A 14,269-nucleotide genomic window follows, 5' to 3' on the forward strand; every position below is an offset into this window, starting at 1 on the left:
TGACATTCTCAGTTTTGCAAGGCTTTTGATTCATTTTCTATGGATTTTTTCGGCTTTCCAGTCTCTCAGTACCTGCTTCAGTAATTACTTTCTCTGGAGAGTTCAATATCATGGCCACAACACTATTGCTTGCCATTAATTGCTAACACAAGAGCAGCTGTGCACAGCAAGTTCTTCATTTTGAGAGATACCATTTTATTTTATTAGAAATTGATTTTTAAAGCTCTTCTATTATTAATTTGTCTAAGCAGGGAAAGCTCTAGTAGCTAAGTGAAACTCGATTCACTAACATCTGGAAACAGGTTAAGGGTTGGTTTTTTGGGGTTTTTTGGGTTTTGGTTTTTTTTTTTTAATTGGTTGTTTGTTTGGGATTTTAAAAATGAAAGATAAGAGATAATCCTTATTCAGATAGCTCTGTTCTATCTATATTTTTAATCCAAAATTTTGAAGACTTTAGGGACAAGATTATTTTTCTCGAAAATCATCACTGAAGTGCTGCTTTCTTTATGTATTTATTTTTCCATTTAATACCTCATCAGCTCAAATTCCACAGGAACACCCTAGTAAAATACTGGCACAAACAATGCAAAGAGATTTTTTTTCTTATTAATTAAAATTTCTGTCATATTATTCCTACTTGTTATATAGAGAAAGGAAGACTAAGCAGAAGGCAAGGTTATGGTAAAGAAAAGGAAGAATGCAACAGTTCTTTTCACTGTACTCTTTAGTACTGATATGACAAACATCCAGAGGAGATTACCAGACCTGCTGATATTTAAACTGAATTTAAATATGAGTTAACATAAATGCACACTCAGTACTAAAAAAAATTGTTGCTATGCATACCCCTGGCTTGACCACCTAACCTTCAGAGGATCACTGAAGAAGCCATTTTATCTCTCTATACCTCTTTCTTTTATCTGCAAAATGAGGAAAAAATGATGTTTTTATCAGTTTTTTGACCAGAAGTGTTTTGCACATGAAAACTTGTGTTTTATATGCCATGCAGCATATATATGACATGCAGCATAGCACAAAATAATCCAGGTGTCTCTGAGAACATAAAGTCTCCTGGAACAAAACTGAAGAACTTTGCAGTATTTAAGAAAGAAAACAGCATTCAGTGCTGTCCATTGGGAAAAGCTGCCAGCACATGCTGTCCCTTGGGGGGACATGGGGCTGTCTGAAGGATTCCAATAAAACTCTGACTTACCCTGTTTAATAACATTGATACATCTTTAAGCTGAGGGAACTGATGAACTTACAAATCACATGTGTATGTGTACATGATTGGGGCATGATCATGGTTCTTACTCAAAGTAAGAATTCTTCTCTAATACAGGTCATACAGGTAAGGACAAATGAAGAGGACAGGGATGTGTGTCTAGGTGATGTGGCAAGAGAAGGGTGTGGAGCTTCAGGTTGGACTCTGCTTTCTCCTCTGTGCAAGAACTCCAACAAAAAGACTCCACAAAGACAACAGGAAGAAGTCACAGATCTATGCAGAAGCTTGGGAGACTGGAAGACATATCTTTTGCCAGAAATATCATATTATGAACACAAGTTTTCAGCTGAACTTCCCACAGGCCCTTGCTAAATTTTCAAATTTATTTTTGTTATGAATTGACTCAAATTTTCAGATCTTGACCAAGCGTGGCACATCCTCACCTTCCGACCTTTGGTCACTGCAGACCAAATACTGTCCCAATGTGCCTAGGTTCAGCATTTCCTCATAAAAGATGCTGAATCTACTCATGCATCATCATGCCACTGTTATGGATATTTGTAACCCACCAGTGAAATCTGAAACTATCATTACTAACAGTCTCCCTATCAGTATTACCCTTTCTAGTACAACAATTGGGAAAATTATTATTTAGTGTACTTCCCCAAGAGAGCTGAGTCAGTGCTGCTGATCAAACAGCTTTTTACTAAACATTCATCTAAATCAGGAATGTGTTTTCATTTGAGTAATCCTATGCAACCGATTTTTCTTAAGTAGATTTATTACTGTAGCTAGAAAGCCTCCTGTATCATATTTAACTACAAATAAATGTCTGCTGTCTGCAGTCCAAAACAAAGCAAAACAAAAATACCCCAAAAAGACCAAACAAAATGAACAAAGGGAGAGATGGTATCTGGTAAAAGGCACATAAATACAAAGTTGTTTTTAAAGTTTGTTTAATTAGTAATTGCTACAGTGGAAATAATACACCTCTCTCTGCAGTATTTTAATGAAACATTGATTAACAATTATAATCCTAATTATGCCTATAATTAAAAAGAATTTAATGACTAAAAGAGGAACGGTTACCTTATACCTACACTTCCAAGTAGTCCACCAAAAAAATGTTATTAAATTCTTCTTTTAGATAGCTGCTTTCTAAAACCTAGCATTCAAATTACCTGGATAGATGCCTCACAAAATTTAAGTAACTTAACATCTGTCAAATCATATTAAACTACTTTAATTAAATTAATTTATTTTTGAGCAACAGATTAGTCCAGTGCTCTGTGGTCAATTATAAATTAAATCTGAAACCTGATCTATATTAAAATACCATTCTGTCCACACAGCACCAACAAAACACTACATGTGCAAGCCCACAGACGATGGATTCAATATTTATAAAACAACCAGAAAACGTCTCAATTGGATTGGAATGAATTGCTAATGTCAATGATCTTGATAAATCACTGCCAGATTACTGTTTTATTTCAAAAATCAAAAAATACTGAAACCCTCTGTCTGGACTAAAATCAGTCAAGAGTCCTCTTAAAATGACATCTTAAAAGCCAATACATGGTTCTGGAATTAGACTTATAAAGTCAAATAATTAGGCAGGTAGATGTACATCTACTGCTACTAAGGAGAAAGCAATTCAACATTTATAATAATTTGGGCTCTCTTGCCCTATCACAGAGAATCCAACTTTTGAACTTAGTTACTCACAGTTTTACCTAAGAAACTCCTCTGGTTTTGTTTACTGCTTTCATAACACTGGATTTCAGTAGTGTTTATGTAAAAGAGTCCCAGAAAATACATTTCAAGTTCCTTCCACAGCACTTTTGAAAACTGGCCCTGACTCTTGAGTTATACATTAATGATGGAAAACTGTCTGCTTGCAGGAAAAAGGCTGGGAATTTCTAGTATTTTTAAAAAATATTAAATTTATTTAAATTTAAGTTATCTAAAATTATTAAATTTATCATACCTTTTTTTTTTAATTTCAAGGAATTGAAAATTTTATGAGTCTCTTCACTTGTTTTAACAATTTGACATATTTTAACTGTAGTTAAGAATCATTAAATGTAAAAAAGAAAAAGAAATTACAAAATATCCAAATTTTGTGCAACTGTTTATTCTATATTAAACTGGCCTCCGGCCTCTCTGCCCTTGAGGGAGTTGACAGCTCCTCCCAGTTTAGTGTCTCTGGAAAACTTACTTGGTATTCCTTTGAGTCCAGTTGTTTAAACATTCCCTAACTCAACCCTCCTCCACTGGGAACAAGGTGTCCTTATTCCAGAATTTCCTTTTGCTTGTAAAGGCCTGTGATTACTGAAGGTTGGTCTTACAATGGATGAAAGACTAATTAGTGATTTGTGCCTTTAAACATATGAATGAGCATATATTAAATCCTTCTTAAAAGTTTCATGGACTTTTATTTTTTTTTTTGAGGCCTTTTATTAAATTGCTGTTTACTTTTGAGTTCTTCAGAGCTCATAGAGTAGCTAATAAAAATCTCAAAATTGCTCTTGGCATCCTCTATCAAAATGGATGATTGCCAGTAGAGTAACAGAGCTTAGCATTTCTCTTCAAAAATATGCTGCCATTGAAACTGCTGAGAATATTGATAGCAATGTGAGAGAATGAAATGGTTAATGGCCTAAACATGCTAAAATCCTCTAAGAATCCTTGCACAGCTGCAAAGGCTCTCCATCCCTGCCCACCAAAGCCCATCCCTCCCCAAATAGGGCTGCTCACTGGAACTGGGACTGCAGCAGGAACTTGGGGTAAAATAAAGGTGACAGGATGGTCTCATCAGCCCAGGTCTGGGGAGAAGAATGTACCCATGAGTGATGGGGGAAAACTGGGGTGCTGGTGGCTCAAACATTCATAGTTTGCACATTCTTCATTCTCACAGGGCTGCTCACAAAAAGATCCCTTCATGCTGTTGGTTACTATGGTGGAAAGGACAGCCCAAGGGCAGAAGTGATGTACCCCTTGCTCATGACTCAAAGCAGTGGGACAATATCAGATAAAAAACATTAATACACAAAAAACTCTGTTTGAAAACACCCTTTGTAGCTTAGAGGTACTGAACTTTTTTTTTAACATGGGAAGAAAGACTGGGTGAATATGTTCCAGATAATAATGAACAGACTTATCTATGGATTTTAATTTTGGGTTTTGGTATTTCCAAATTCTTTCAAAAATATCATCACTATGGAAAAATTCATCATTTTGAAACAGGCATTCCAAGGGCCAATATAATGAAGCAATTTTTTACAATTTATAATATAATTTTCAAAATGCAAGTGTGAAAAGCATCCACTTCAGCATATGAAACCTAAATTAATTTTTAGAACATCTGTTGTGTCAGCAAACTGAGAAAAAGTTTACAACAAGAGAGGAATGGAGAGCCTTGCACAAAGACCTATTATACAAATCTAAAATGTAAAAGGCTTTCCATTTTGAGCTACAATGGGAAGCAGATGCACAAAACAGATATAACCTGCAGAGTATAAGACTACACTGTGTATGTATGTCCAGCATTTAAAAACTGGAGAATCACTTAGGAATTTATGAAGTTATGTTCTGACAGAATTGGAGAGCTGTTAAATACTTAGCTGTGGAATAATTAGCAGGTGTGAGTCTCTGGGCTTTACACTAAATTTAAAATTGTGTTTAGGTGAAGTATATACAAGTAACATTTGCACCTGCAAAACAGAGAAAAGCTTCTTCCATTTTATACATGTGTTCTAAGGAAGAATACATAGAGATTTTGAGGCTTCTATGTTGTGTTGGTGAACTACTGGAGTAGACAGGTTAGCTAGATTTAAGAATCTAGTTTTAAATATATGGGATTTATTTTCAAGTGAAATATTTCCTAGAGATTGGCTGAGAGATATTTTTAAGAAACATTCTTTTTCTGTACTAAAAAAACATCACATAGTAATCCATTGCAAGTGCTGGCCCCACACATGAGGATAGATCCCAAAAGCATTGGAAGAGTTGGAAAACAAAGTAAATAATAAATTTGCATTTTCAATATTTTTTTCCTGCAACATCTCCCTGTATTTATTTCATGATCATCCAGCATGACAAAACAAACAGGATTCAAGTGCTATGAAATATTCTTCCTGTAAACTAGCCTGAGGCAGTTTCTCTGCCTGTGCTAGCACTTGTGCTAATGATACAATAACAGCTTCAGAATAATCCCCTTTGCCCTCAGAAACACAAACAATCTTGTATAAACAGAAGAGAAAGGTTCTCAAAATTCCTCCTCAGGCAGTTGTAGGCATGAGTCAACATGCTTCACACAACACACTGTTGTGTGTGTAGTGGACACATTATTCAGGCATTGGTAGGAGCATCATTTAACAACAGCAGTAGCAGCAGCACAGGTCTTGCCATAAAACAAGGCTTTCCTTTACACAGCAAACAGCAAAAATCAAATTCAGGCTACTCATTATCTAAATTAAGTAAAATATACATCTATTTAATATAATTAGTGTGATCAAGTGATGAGATTCTTTGGTGAAACAAATGCTGGTTGAAGTAATCAAGTTGAATTGACCTTGGCTCTAATAGCAAAGATGTACCTGTCAAGGGTTGTGGATTCTGAGAGACATGAACATAGCATGGTGTACTCACATTTTCACTGATGCTAAACATGACTATATGTCTACTTTCTACGTCACTATCTTAAAAACTAGACAAGTACAAAAATCTCACTTGTAAATATTCAAGTGATTAGTTACACAAGATATAGAAAATAATAGAAAAAATAAATTAAACACTTCTGCTTTTCAAATGACATAATCTTCTGTTCTTCTTACTTAAAAAATAATACTAATTATGTATTTCACTCCCAGTTCCTTCCCCCTCATGTTAGCTTTATGCCAGAATAATTTCACAGTCCTTGAGTGTGTAATTCTGATATAAAGAAACAGTGCCTATGTAAAAAAGCAATTTTTAGTTATATTTCACTGCTCGTAGATAATTGAGAATATTTTCAATGCAATATTCAGCACAGGACAGTTGTTTAGCGTGGAAACCCAGAGAATCAGGAATATTTCTGTCTCTGCTCTGGGGTGCCCTGACCCCCAGGGGAGCACTGACTTTGACCCTCATTCATGGAGAAAGTTTCCTAGACTTCAAGACAGAATAGAATCCACAGAAGTGTGAAATAAGTTATAGAGAGTAGTGCAGGTGTATCACTTGGTGAGAAATTTAGGTTTTGGGATTTTTAGTATGTTGAGGATGGAAGCAAGATGGAGGGCACAGGGTGTCATCCTGGGTTTTTTCATCATGCTTCTTCTTCATGGGTTTGGGTGGCATTTTGTAATTGGGCATTAAAGTCTCCATTGCAGCTCATTGGGATCAGTTATTGGGTTAAAAGGGAAAACAATCTAGGTGTCAGTTCTTAATTGGATATTTCAGTCTTACAAGACCTTGTAACAAGAGATTTTTGCCCATTTTGTGCCTTCTAATGAAAGGCTGCTGAACTCACAGTAGTGAGACTGTTTTACTGATAAGAAATAACAAACACTTGAGTCCAAACATTAATTACTGTCTCAACTGCCTTCAATCCAGACCCAGAAAAACCGACAACTGGTACCCCCACAGTCTAGGACAGTTCAGTTACCTGGGTAATACCTTGCCAGGCCAGTGGCACTGCCAAAAACCTGCCATAATAACGTGGGGTCCTCTTCCCGGTTCCGCTTGAACACATCGTCCAGCGCTGCCGTCCAGTTGAGCTCATTTAACACGATCGTTGCTGTCAAAGACAAAACAAATCTGCTATTAGAACATCCCATCCTAACACAGGAAGCAGCAGCTACAAAAAGGAAGCTGGAACATTAAGAAAGTGATGAGATTCAATGTAACTGATCCAGAAATTAAATTTTAAGAAACACACTTCTTTTCCATGGGCATTTTCTTTAAATTGCTCGCACTTTCTTCTTCCTGTTGCAGTATTTGCATGCCATGATCCTGGGTTTATTTGCACAATTGTCACTTGTTCTTCTAAGCCTTCTGCTGTTTACATTTTTGTAATGGAGTTTCTCACGTACTTTTCATGTAAATAATGATTGTTTTGCATTCCTTTCTGGAGGAGGAGAGAACTGATGGACTGTTTGTTTGACCAGTGTGGTGGGAGAGGTGGCAATTTCAACCTCCAATCCAGGGTGACTTTTGGAATTCTATAAATATTGAGGCCTGCAAATAAAGGTGCCCATTTTTGCCTTGGATATCTCAGCTTGTGAGTGTCGCTCATTTTGTGCTGTATTTTTAAAAAAATATTGTCTGCCACATTACTTCTTTTCTGAGATGTTACTCTAATTGCACTTCCCAGCCACAGAGAAGACTGTTTACAGAAAAATGCTGGCTAATTACAGTGTACTGCAATAAGAATGAGTAGAATGACATCAACAAAAGTTGGTATAATATAAATGTAACAGAGATGTCCCTTTCAAAATGGATTATATGGGAAAAAGACACTGATGATTATTGCTACTATTAAGGTGGGGCTGCATGAACAGCAGTGCTCATTAGCACAGACTAAAAAGTTTTTAATGGTCATAGATCTGGGCTCTGACAGTAAGGACAGCAAAGTGAATGTTAACATTTATGATTTGGGTCAATTAACTTAAAATACAAGAAAAGTTACATTTCAGCTAAACACTATGTTGCCAGTTACACAGAAACTTATATTCATAAAGTTCTCCTGTACCAATACTTGCTTTAATCAATCAAATAGTTTATATCATGAAACCAATATGGAATATTTTAACATGTTCTATACCTTCTTGAGAAAGACCTATATTGGGAAACTTTGAAATTGAACATTAAGTGATCAACACTGCTGCACTAAAGAATCAATGGACTAGGCTCAGTAATCAATGAAATTGCTTTGTGAAACAAAACATCCTATGATAAATCATGCTTTTCACCTCAATCAGTTGTAAGTATTTCATTAATTCTCCTCCCTCCCCCACCACCAATTTTAGGTAATTTCAAATGCATACTTATTTTTGAAAAGCAAAGGCTTTTTGATGGTTTAGTCACTAATTCTTTCTTTTGTGTTGCATACTGGGATTGTAAGCAATATTTCTTAAATTTAAGCACCTATATCAGAGAGCCAAGAGTAGAAAGCAACCTAGAGAAAAAAAAACCTTTGAAAAAATCTAAAGATGTAGGTATAAATCCAATGGAAACTGTCACTTGTCATAGAGATCCTGTTTACATTATGGTATTGCACACAGGAAAGGAAATTCATCTTTTGCAAATGGGCAAGTCAAGCTGAAATAAAACCAATTCACATTTAAGGAACCTGAATGGAATTACAGAGCAAAATTTGATATGTAGGTCCACATTCTAAACCCCTGCTACAATGAAAAAAAAAGATAAAAATAAGGATGGATTGAGAGTTAACAGCCATTACAACCCATTTCCAGAGTAAGGCTCTTAAAAGGTACTAGAGAAATGAGATCACAACATTAAATTTTACAAGCTTGTTTTTATAAGGTTAAGGAGAAAATTGCTACACCATATATTTTGCAGAAAGGTTTATCTGTTTTTTTTCAGAGGAGTTTTAAGATATTACTCTCTCAAGAGTTAGCTTTCTGAAGAAATATCAAATTAAATTTCCAACTCTTGAGATTTCCTCTAAGTGATAAGCTTGTATTATATACCTCTCTTTTTGTCAAGTGGATAATTATAAATAAATATATGTTTATGTAAAGAAGAAAAATTCCCTGAGGCACCATGAGATGTTAATTATAATTTTTAAATGGTTACTGTTCAATTATGTCTTAGATCCTGTTTGACCTGCAGTGCAATTAAAGATATGTACAGACTCTCTAAACTTGACTTTGTGTCAAATCTGGCATCCAGAAGTGGCTCCATTAGGTCATTAGAAGCTCTGTCACTTAGGTAGACAAGATATTTTCAGCTTGATTTTGTTTCTTTTCATGATACTGCTTCGTATTTGGAGGGACAGGTACCAATGTCTTCACTCCTGAGACCAGAGAGGGGACTCAAGGAGAAAACAGGGAGCTGTGCCAGGGAAGGTTTAGGCTGGGTATCAGGGAAAGGTTCTTCATCCAGAGGGTGGCTGAGCACTGGAACAGGCTCCCCAGGGATGTGAGTACAGCCCCAAGCCTGACAGAGCTCAAGAAGCATCTGGACAATTCTCTAGAGGAACACGGGTCCTGGAGCCAGGAGCTGTACTTAGTGATCCTGATGTGTCCCTTCCCACTTAGTATATTTTATGATTCTAGGATTGCAATATCACCCAAAAATGTATTGCAAATAGTTACATCTGTACACACACACCTCTGCACATACACAATCATATATATGCAAATATATATCTCAAATGAACATATACTAAAAAAAGTCTACACATAGAAAAAATACCTAAATACTGAGGTGCCAAATCTAAAAACTAGAACTGATAATTTTTGCACTTTATTAGACTTGTTGAGATTAGGCTATAAAGAAAGAGATAAGGATTACTAGATCTTGTGTGCAATTTTAGGGAAATGGTGTTTATAGGGAAATGGTGTTTTACAGTGAGATTTAAGAGTTTTATGATATTAATTATGTCCTACTTTCCCCTTCCTCCTCCTCCTCTATAACTTTAACTTTCTCCTGGAGATAAATACAACAGCCTAGAGAAAAATCCAAGAGTCTTCAGCAAGGGGAAAAGACCAAAACACTCAAATGGCCCAAGACCTGAAGCTGGAATTAAAAAAAAAAATAATATGGAACTCAAGAAAAGCAACAAGAACAGAGTATCTTAACAAAAGGAAACTGTAATAAATCTGGGAAAAGGCTACTATCAGTTTGCAATATATTCCTATTCTGCAATATTGCAGATATTCCTGCACCCCAGAAATTCACAGTTAAATGGCCCAAGTCTCATTTCTGTAATAAACAATAACACATGACAGGCTCAACATATATCACCCTCTTCTTAATTCACTTTCTCATTATGACAAAAAAATGCGTTTGGAACAGAAACAGAGTTTATTTGGTGGGACTGATACTCAAATAAATGATTATATGATCATTAAAATAATTCCTGGAGTGGTTTGTTATTTTCGTTTTTTGGTTGGTTTGTTGGATGGATTTTTTCATTCTGTCTAGAAGTATACTTGATATAGAATGCACCCACAACTGTGTTAACTAAACCAGTAGTCAGTAAATGAGGAAAAGGGTGCTGGGTATTTTAGTTTGAATAGTTTATTTTTTCTAAGTGTTTTTCCACAGCTTCTATTAATGTTTTCCTTCTGCTAAAGCATACACCCTGAACTTAAAAAAAAAAGAGCTGTAAATCAAGTTCTCAATTCTTTCCCTTTGTATTTTTTGGAATGCAATATCACTGGTAATAGACAACTTCAAACCAATACCTCTGAGTTCTGGTTTAAAGCCTACAGCAATGGATTTGAAACTTTCCAAAAGAAAAGCAAGCAAACCCAGTCCTAATCAGCAAAAAAAAAACTACCCTTCCAATGATTCCTTATAAAATATCCTGATTCTCAATTGACACATAAAAATCAAAGCTGTGGTACTTTCACCAGCTCATAGTAGAGAACATAGCACCTGTCAGAATACCCTGATTGGAGAGACAGTTTGTATTGACCTCACAGAGGCAGTGTAAATTTATTTTCTGTTTGGAAAAAAATGCATTTTACTAAAATAAAATGTTTAGAGGTGTTACAGTCACACTTCTGTATATCTACTTGCCTTTCTTTGAGTTAACTTACATACAGGAAAGAGCTCGTGACTGATAATTGACAGAAAATCTAGTTGGAATAAACTCTCCAATAAGCTTATTTTCAGTTCTTCTAAAAGAAGTCTTTGAAGATTACTACTTCAGAGTACATCAGCTGCTACCTTTCACATGCTACAAGCAAGATGAAAAAATAAAATTCATCATCACACAATATGAAAGATCATTCTTTGTGGCTAATGTCACTAAAGTCCATCCATCTTTTCATTTTTTCCTTCTTCTTTATGATATGAGGTTTAGGGGCCTTGACAAGGAATGAATTCAATTTTCCCCTACAAATGCAATCAATAAAAAATAGGGAGCACTGCTGTACCTTCTTTAAAAGAACTGAAACACACTTCTGATGATTTATTCAATGTGGAGGCTCTGGCCTGCATACAAGACAGGGAACAACTTGATTTGAAAAGCCTGAGAGCTATTTCCTATCTCTGAAAATATGTGAGCTGCTGTTCCCTGATGTGGCAGCTAACACAGACACGGGGGAGAAGAGAAGGGAGCTCCTCAGCAATTCATTAATCTTCTTTTAATGTCTGGAATGTGTTACCCTTCCATACTACGCTTAATGAAGTTGACCAATTGATTTCTTCAAAGATAACACTAAGTAGTAATTGTTGTGATTTAAATGTAGATTTTCAATTAGTTATGGTATCCAAAAGTGGGCAAAGAGGGACAATACTTTTGCAAGTGCATATTTTTGCATATGTGTGCAGACAGAGACGCTTCCATCTGTAGCCATGCTCATCTGATAACAGAGAAACTCTACTGAAGGTATAAACTAGTTTTTTTATGACTTGTGTGTTTCACCAATCTTTTAAAATATTATATTCCTTAATGTTTATGTTAAAATATACAGAATTTTATTCACTCTCCACTGCCACTGGAAAGTTGCACTTCTGTCTTCTCTTACATGGGACTAGGAAGGAATAGACATTTTATTTCAAGGTACTTTTAAAATGGAGTTTTGCACTGGCTTATCCATATGTGTGTCTTTACTATGCATATACATCTATATACCCACAAACACATGAATTCTCTACATAACTCCCAAATATAATTTGAAGAACTGTTCTAGTAGTAACTTGAACTTCAACCCTTTGAATTTAGATGTGTGTTATAAGTCAGCTTCTTCTCTCTTGCAATAGCAAAAAGGCCAAAGCAAGGAAAAGATTTATAGTGGCTTCAAAATGAACGTTTTCTCCAGGGTAAATGGCCCTTTGAGTGGCATTAGAAACCCGAATTTAGACATTTATGCTTTTTATACAAAACCATAGGAAAGAGTCCAACTCAAAAGAGTCATCCAAAGAAACTTTACAGCTGATTAGAAAACAGGTGAAGGAGAGTAATAGCAAAATTTCTAGAGATAAGGAAACTGGGTACTATTCACCCTCTCTTTTAGACTCCCAAATTTTATCAGAACAATTTTATACAAATGCCAAGGCAATGTATCCTTTTCACTCAAAGCAAGGGAGAAAAAGCAAAAATAGGTCTTTGAATTGAACAAACAACCCTTGTCATATAGTGGAATTTCCAACTGGACAGGTCATTATACAATGCTCTTATAGATCTTGTACATATTACACTTCAAATTTGCTACAAAATCTTACTTTGAATGAAGCATTTCCATATCCCAACATATCATAATTTAAAATTACTGGATAATCAGAACTGTTTGGATAATATGCATTTAATAGTGAATAAAACCAAAGTATTAAAATACATTTTTTTAATAAATGGAGCAATTATTGAATCAAATAATTTCAAGTTCTATAGATATTTTACACTCACAATTAAAGCATAAATGATAAAATGTCATGTACTTTTTTTTAAATTAACAACTTCTCCATGCCTCATTAGATATTTGACATTATGTCTCAGACATTTCTATAAATAATTCCATTAAGAAGTCACTGAAGTCTAGAATACTGTTGTGTCTGTGCCAAATCAAGTAAATTAATTGGCAATACTATATGTTGTCTGCTGCCTGGCTTTGCTGCCATATACTGATAGCCAGAGAAGCACAGTAAAATCTTATTAAAATAAGCGACAGCCAGGAGAGGGAAATGAGAATAAAAATGTCAAGAACAGAAGATGGAATTAGGCTTCTATTATAATTCAACAAAAAAGAGTGAATACAATGCAGAGACACAGATTCTTTAGTACACGATTTGTTTATCTCCACAAAACACAACAGACACCCATATTCTAAACTGCACCCCATGCTGGAAACAGCATATGTGCATCTTACACATTGTTGCCTTGCTTCCTCTTATCTCAAAATATGCCAGGATGTATTTCAGAATGGAATAATACCCAATGTCAACCACATAGTTCTGTAAGGTTATTCTGGGAAGATGGCAAGACAAAATGTGTCAAAAATACTGTTCATTAGAGTGGTTCTAGAGGACTTTTCAGATTTTGTAGAGATATGCACAGTCTGAGAACCTGAAAACCCCTTATTATTATTTTACTATTATAAAAATAATAATACTATTCACTGTTAGTCTTACAGAATACTTGAAAGTAGAGTCACTATTTGGAAATAATTCTTTCTTTAAAAAAACCCAAAAAACCTTAAAAACAAACGACCAGAAAAATTACAAAGAGATAAATATGATGTATTTTAATGGAAATATAAGGGATTAATTATCAAAAAAATACACACATCTTTCATATATTAACTCTGCTCTTCCTTCATTTGCTCTAATTTTTTGTTAGCATTTCAAAGGATATCCTAGTGACATTGAAATTAAAGTAAGTACAGAGATATGCTTGATCTTTAATGAAGACTTTTCTCTCAAAAAAAAATTAATTAGGTGTTAACAAAACCAAATAAAACCAATCAAAAGACTGTCTGAAAATGCTGTTCTAGAATAATTTATTAAGATCTGTGATCATTCTGCCACAGTACCACCACTTCAATAACTTTTAGAGCACCTTAAAAGATCAGTACATCCCAAGCAAAAGTTGGCTTAAGTGAGAAGGAAAAGAACTAGGAACAGACAAACTCATGCAAAAATGATCTTTTACTTCATGCTTTCTGCATTTTTAAAACTATTTTGCTGTTTTCCATCATATTTTGTTTTAATTGCAGTCTGGAAAGAGTTAATTCAGAACTGATGCCATCCTGTCTGTTTTTTTGCAGATCACCTCCTAAAAAAGTTTTTACAGTTTTTCTTACAACATGAATAACATCCACCAACATCTCCTTCTTTCCTCTCCCCAGCCATGGCAAACTGGAAAGCACA

At 35.0% G+C, this 14,269-nt stretch overlaps 1 protein-coding gene across 3 annotated transcripts in view; it reads right to left on the reverse strand.

The window, feature by feature from the left end:
* Positions 1–14,269, reverse strand: part of CACNA2D1 (calcium voltage-gated channel auxiliary subunit alpha2delta 1) — a 367,656-nt gene that overhangs the window by 105,901 nt on the left and 247,486 nt on the right. For all 3 annotated transcript variants that reach the window (XM_071424021.1, XM_071424020.1, XM_071424022.1), the window contains exon 7: positions 6,873–7,004. In XM_071424021.1, coding sequence (XP_071280122.1) covers positions 6,873–7,004 — 132 coding nt within the window. The remainder of the gene's footprint in view (positions 1–6,872; positions 7,005–14,269) is intronic.

Source organism: Agelaius tricolor, unplaced genomic scaffold (assembly GCF_023055355.1).
Source record: "Agelaius tricolor isolate 1412-34295 unplaced genomic scaffold, bAgeTri1.0.p SCAF_3, whole genome shotgun sequence".
Classification (NCBI taxonomy): domain Eukaryota; kingdom Metazoa; phylum Chordata; class Aves; order Passeriformes; family Icteridae; genus Agelaius; species Agelaius tricolor.